This window comes from Prosopis cineraria, unplaced genomic scaffold, assembly GCF_029017545.1.
Source record: "Prosopis cineraria cultivar Desert tree isolate PC_DT_omini unplaced genomic scaffold, ASM2901754v1 PC137, whole genome shotgun sequence".
Lineage (NCBI taxonomy): Eukaryota > Viridiplantae > Streptophyta > Magnoliopsida > Fabales > Fabaceae > Prosopis > Prosopis cineraria.
This window is the reverse complement of record NW_026555464.1, coordinates 30,820-37,586: the sequence shown is the minus strand read 5'-3', so window position 1 is coordinate 37,586 and position 6,767 is coordinate 30,820. Positions and strand designations below refer to the sequence as shown.

General features: G+C 31.1%; 1 protein-coding gene across 1 annotated transcript; it reads right to left on the bottom strand.

Annotated features, from left to right (window-relative positions):
* Nucleotides 1-606: 606 nt before the first annotated feature.
* LOC129295532 (protein ACCELERATED CELL DEATH 6-like) lies at nt 607-4,522 on the bottom strand. Its single transcript, XM_054934058.1, has 5 exons — nt 4,185-4,522; nt 3,349-3,776; nt 2,309-2,856; nt 1,861-1,928; nt 607-1,342 (listed from the first exon to the last, which is right to left on the bottom strand). The coding sequence occupies exons 1-5, from the start codon at nt 4,520-4,522 to the stop codon at nt 607-609; spliced, it is 2,118 nt and encodes a 705-aa protein (XP_054790033.1).
* Between the last annotated feature and the right edge of the window lie 2,245 nt (nt 4,523-6,767).

The following is a 6,767-nucleotide window of genomic DNA, read 5'->3' as shown; positions in this document are numbered from 1 at the left end:
AATCTGGGAGTTAAATCCAAGATGTTACATCTGACATGTCATATTTTTATTAGATAAAGCATGATGATGTGGTGCATTACGTCCATGCAAGAATTTCTCTCATTGAATGATAAATTTATCACTTTTCAATTGAATTGACCAATTCATATTTTCATTTCTAATTACGCCTAAAATTTGTGATAAAAATATCTTTTTGTGATGATCATATGGTTTGAAATGAATTTTTAATGTCCTAATCTAGTTTAAACCAATTAAAATGATTTTTCAAAACATTTCATCATACAATTTTTTTTTGGTGATGTAGGAGATAGTCAAACACCCATATATATTAGTTTTATGTGAGTCATATGAATTTTTGTGTATGTTTTCCTCTTCATTTTTCTATCACAAATCAAGTCATCGCATTTACAAGCATGTCTTGTGAACGAAGCAATGCTTGGTGAATCCAGAATAAGATAAGCTAAATAGTGAGCTACAATATTTCACAAATCAACATCAACATCTTATTCAAGATGCCCTTAAATATGGCTTCAATGTACATAAGAGGACGATAGAACCACTAAAGTCAATTGAGATGAGAACAAGTATGAACACCCCTACTCATAGTTATGGGCCAGAATAATGATAGGACCTAAATGCACAAAATCTATTGACAAGATGGACATCATATGCTTCATTGCTTTGATGAACTTCCTTATCCAAGGGATCAACTTGGTTGCCTTTTTCATCTCCATAGTTTTGATTGATTATTCCTCCTTCTTCACCAATCAAAATATCATTCTTTCCATAAAACAAAACAAGAATAATCCTAATAAAAAGAGCTCCGGCTTGACGAACAAAAGGAAGGCAAATTCCAAGTGAGAATCTTCCCAAAATACGGGCAAAATAGATGAAGAAAATGAAGATGAATCCAATGACACTTAGAATACATGTAAGTAATATATTATTTCTTATCGTCAAGCATATAGCAGCTAGAAATGCGACAGGCATGGTTAAAAGAGCCACATAAACGAAAATCTTAGCAAACCGATACACTCCTTCAGCAAAACGACGATCACCTAGTTGGACCCATAGAAGAATAATAGAACCCAAGGTGGAACTGTACATAGCGATTGTATTGAAAGTCATGAATATGTCGAATAGTGTTTGAGAACCAAAAACTGCCGTGCCTCTTTCTTTTGGGATTTTATCATCTGCACCATGTATGCCACCTGGAACTGAGAAACCAGCAGCAAATGTAACTGTGACTATTAGTATAGCCACAAGTATGAGTGCGTTGGCTGCTTCTTTTACGTTCCATTCTGTATTGATAGATGCTACATGCCTTGCACCCAATATTTGTCTTCAGGGGGACACCAGCACATTTCAAAATCACATCTGCTAGGAACTACATGGTAATAGAATCCAACAATTATATCTTTACTTGAGATGTATATATCATCATATAAAATAAGGAAAATATAATTGTTGGTCTTTATCCTTTTAGTGTGTTTTTGGTATCAGTCGTCATATTTTTTTTGGTTGTTTCTAGTCTCTTAAGTTTCATCCATATGTAATAGTAGTCCCTTGAGTTTTAAATATGGCCATAAGTAGTTAGAAATGCTAACATACACATAAACTCCATTACTTCTTATTGTGACTTGTTAAAATTATGATGAGTTATATCAGAAACTGAGTAGAAGACAAAAAGAAACAAGCAGGACATTAAATTAGAATCTTTAAATTTGCAATGGGTGATGCTTCAGAAGGAAGAAGACGGTTAGGAAGAAAGTCACAAATGTTAGTAATCCTTTTGCTCATACAATGTCTAACTCATTATAGTTTTATAAACTCAACAACATAATTAATAGAGTTATTTACATATTAGCAGATTTTACACTATCAGTCACAATAAGGACTAACACTGCAAATAAATGAAACTTAAGAGACTAGAAGCAACAAGGGGAAAAAAAAAGGTATAAGAAATAAAACCAAAACATGTTAAAAGTATAGGGATCGAACCAATTATATTTTTCCTATAAAATATAATTAAAAAGTACGAGGACTATAAATAGTAGAACTAATCTAACAGTTTATGTTAAATATAATCAGTGTATTCTCTCCGGCTCCCTCCCTACTGCACTTACGTGGGCGGGTTGGTTTGAAAAACCAAAAAAAAAAAAAAAAACAAGAAACCTGCCTAGAGGTGAGGGTAGAAGGGAGGAAGCTAGTGGGAAACAAACCTACTCAGTAAATATAAAACAAGCATTTGTTAAAATATTTTGTAAAGAAATTCTTAAAAAAAAATTAAGAATACTTATAATCATACCTCTTGACGTCTCATTGGGATTTTACATTGCACTCGAACAATATCTCGAGCTGTGAAATCTTTATTATTGACGAGGTTCACATCAATCTTTTTGTCTTGTGACAGAAGGAGCAAAGTCCAAAGACAAAGGTTTCTTGAAGCCAAATGAAGTGGGGTATCACCATTAACATCTCTCTCATTCATGATTTCACCATGAATAATCTTGGGGTTTCTCAACAAGTGTTTCACCACATTTTTTTCTCCATTCATTGCTGCAATGTGAAGCATGTTTTGGCCATTATTGTTGAGCCAAAGTCTAACATCATGCCAAGGAAACTTTTCTTCAAGTAATTTTTTGACCACCTGAACATGGCCTCCCTCGCAGGCAAGATGAACTGGAAGATTGCCTTCTGAATTTTTTTGAAAGGCTGTCAAAGTAGATTTGTTTAACAGTATGCTAACACCTTCCAAGTAACCAACGCGTGCTGCACAATGAAGAGGAGTTTCTTCATTTTCATCTCTTAGATACATTAACTCTTCTCTTACGTTGAGTATCTCTTGCAATACATCTGCGCATAAAGGAAAACATATATCAAGTGAAAGTGAAAAATAAAAACACAAAATATTAGTTAACAGGGGAAAACTTAATTATTTGGTCCCAATAGTTTTGATTTAGTTATAACTCAATCCTTGAATTTTGACTTGTATATCGGTTCTTATAGTTTGAATCGGATGCAATTTAATCCTTAAATATTAACTTAGTAAAACTCAGTCCCTAAATGTAACTTAGAATATTTAGTCCATAAACTTTCAAATAATTTTAATATTTGTAGTTTTATTTTCTAAAATATGGGGACCAATATTTTAAATGGTTAAAACTATAGGGAATGAATTGTAGTGAGTCAAAGTTTAAAAATTGAATTACCAAGTCAAAATTATAAGAACAGAGTTATAATGAATTAAAGTTTAGGCATTGATTTACAATTGATATAAAACTATAAGGATCAAATGATTAATTTTTTTATGTTAATATCACAAACACATACATACAAAGCACATACGAGGTTTGCGTTCTAATATGGCGGCATGAAGAGGAGAGTTTCCTCGGCACTTTGAAATGGACAGATTTGAAGGGAATGGAATTTGCAAGAGACGACGAAGAATTTCCACATCGTCTGTTAGGACTGCCAAATATATTGGCGATTTATTAGGATAAGGGTTGTTCCAATAAATAGCCAGAGCAGTATCATCATGGGCATTTAATAGTATATTAACACCTTCAAGATTTTTGCTCAGAACAGCTTCATGCAAAGGTGTGTTCCCAAACTTGTTCTCTGATGTTATCAAGTGACTTGTATCAATATTTTCAAACGTCAAGAGAATGATCTTCATCACTTCATTATTCTTGGTTCTAGCAGCACATGAAGTGGAGTGTCGCCTTTTATATTTGCCTTGTAATGGAAATAAAGAAGACGAAGAAATATCACATCTAGAAATTGAAAGTTAGATTATGAATAAAGTTTAGGATATGTTTAATCAAATGATTTAACTTATTTTGATGAAATAGATTACTCTCAAGCATACTTAATAAAAAAAAAGAATTTAACATGATATCAAGAATCATTTGATCAGACACAAAAAACATTAAAAACAAAACATGAGAAAAAAGAAAGAAATAAAGAAAGAGAGAATGAATGAAAGAAGAGAAAAACGAGATTAAAATAAAGAGGGAGAAGAAGAAGAAAAATTGAATAGAAAACTCTTGACACTAAAAAAAAGTATAAGCCTAGATTTCTAGACAATATAAAGACTTGAATATATAAAACTTTAGATGTACCAAATGGTTTAAATTATTTTGATAAAATAAACTACCTCAGGCATACTTAATACCTTATACAGAAGCTTGGGAAAGAAACAAGCTATTAGCTCTCCGATCTCTTTCCTCCCAAATTCAGCAGCAACATGAAGCAACGAATCACCAGCAGGTGTGACTTGATCGACAATAATGGACAAGTCGATCTGCTGTTGTCCACAAACTTCGTCCAATACGCCGACAAAGTTGAACACATCTTGGTTCTCATCACGAACAGCCTTGTACAATTCATAAATCATAACATCATCATTCTGGGACGCAAATAGGAAACGATTGTCTGCAGAACCAGACCATCTACGAACCATCAGTTTGTCTACTCTTTCGTAGCATATGGGTCTCCATCTTGCATCCAATTTTGTCATTGTAACTCAATCAAATGCAAATATATCAAAAAATATTGTTGAGGCTTGTAATTGCTTACCCAAGTTGAAGTTAGATTTATAGGCAGTAAGAAACTCAGGTCAATGTCAGTCTACTGAGTAATCAGGACACGGTTTCCGCTCTTCTTCCTTATTTTCTCAATCTAATTTCTACTCACAAAGGTATACATAGTGGTGGACCAAGAATTCCGTGCTCATATTAATTGAGGGACGTGACAAAAGGGTAGCCCCTCCCCTAAATTTTCTGTAACTGAACCACAAGTTTTTTATAAAATTACACACTTTTCCTATGTTTATTTTTTTAATAGGTGTCTCAATTAGAAAATATTATTAATAACATGCACTTCGTAATTGAGGATATTTTTTAAAATATGTTATCAATTGTATTTTGAAAGATTCAAAATGCTCTATATTTTTGGGAGAATTTCAATTAAGGACCACTGTAGAGATTTAATTTCAAGTAGTGGTCCAAAAAAATTCTAAAATGTCAGATCAGTTCAGTTCAGGAGAAAAAGTTAAAAGAATTTCAATGGTGAAAAGACCAAAATACCCTTCACTTATTATGCAGAATCACTAGTTGTTTATTTTCTTACTACACTTGTTAATTTACCAATATCACTTGTAAATTATATCTATTTATCATACAATCAATAACATTAGTTATTAATTACTTTATTTATTAATTTATTAACATTAGTTGTAAATTACAAGATCTATCAATAATTTATAATTGATATTAGTAAATTATAAAACTTGTCAGTAACTTACAATGGATGTTAGAAAATTAACAAGTAAAATTAGCAATTTAACAATTGATATTGCTGCTTATGATTGAATAGCTGATACCAAGTTTTATATAATTATTAACAAGTTAACTCATATAATTTGCAACTCATATTTGTAAATTAATAAGTGAAGTAAGAAAATTAACTAGTGATTCTATATAACAAGTGAAGGGTATTTTGGCCTTTTTACCATTAAAATTCTTTTGACTTTCTCCCTCGGACTGAATTAAAATTTCATAATTTTTTTGGACCCACCTAAAATTAAGTCTCTACGGTGGTCCTTAACTGAAATTCTTCCTATATTTTTTAACATGATGCTTTAATTTGACAAAATGTCTTATATTATTAAATGGAGAAAGTAATTTTACAAGTTGAATGTATCATTTCAATAACCAAGTTATCACTTTTGGTATTGTTCAAAAAACTATCCCAACCCTTCAAGGGATTATTTAAAGTTCAGATTTAACTTTCACAATCATTGACTGATATAAATTTCATATAGAGATGCTTGATTATTATTTTCTCTAGAAAATAAGGAAGGAGAGGGAAAAATCCAGCACTGCATTGACTCGTAAAAAAAAAAAAAAAAAGTCCTTAATTATTTGACTTCGTCATCTAACTACCCCAAAAGTTCACATTGAGTATTCAACATGCCAACGACTTTGACTCCCTTGTGGAACGCTGAAAGATTGTCTAATCCCCAATTGCATTGACTTGAGTTGTACAGTGAATACATAAAGGATCTCCTTTGGCTGAAAATATAATTATAAAAATTTCTATATCTTATTTGCTGCATTTCATTTACTCCGTAAATTTCCACTGTGCTATCGGTGAATTGGAAAGTTAATGATGCTATCAGAGGATTCATTGCATTTGTATTAGTTATGTCATTGGTACATGGTTATATCCATTGTTTAAAAATACTTAATGACATATTCGGGAAAAATAAAAAGATTATATAAGAATATTCTACCATTTACTCTCACAACATCATTTTCTAGTAGGTTCTGTTCCTTTTTTCTTTTGTAAACTGTATTCTCTGCATGCATTTTAAAACCGCGTGCTTTATAATAATAAGGGTTAGAGGCCATTTTTATTCCTTAACTATTTATTCAGAAGTGTCTAATTTTTTAAATTTACATGAGATGCAATTTTTTCTTTCAACATTTGAAAATGATGCTCTAGACAGTCACACCTTAATAAAGTTGACTTTAATCATTAGTTAACTTGAAAAATTATAGAAAATAATCCATAAAAATTTAAATTAGTACCTTATAAAAAAATTAATATCGATTAAGTCAAATAATATGATCATTTATAAGTTTTCTTCCAAAATTTACAAGTATCCTTTCAAAAATTTATAGTTAGTGTAAAAAGCACATTTATTTATAAATAATAGATAGTTGAGATGTAAATTTCTAGAAATATATAAATTTCAAAAA

What these genes read in the sequence shown, in the direction of transcription:
- LOC129295532 (XM_054934058.1), bottom strand. Translation starts at nt 4,522, where the DNA reads ATGACAAAATTGGATGCAAGATGGAGACCCATATGCTACGAAAGAGTA. An exon ending in TCCCAATGAGACGTCAAGAG is followed by an intron (nt 1,929 to 2,308) that starts GTATGATTATAA and finishes TGTTGCTTCTAG; the next exon opens with TCTCTTAAGTTTCATTTATT. An exon ending in AGTGTAAAATCTGCTAATAT is followed by an intron (nt 1,343 to 1,860) that starts GTAAATAACTCT and finishes GTCCCCCTGAAG; the next exon opens with ACAAATATTGGGTGCAAGGC.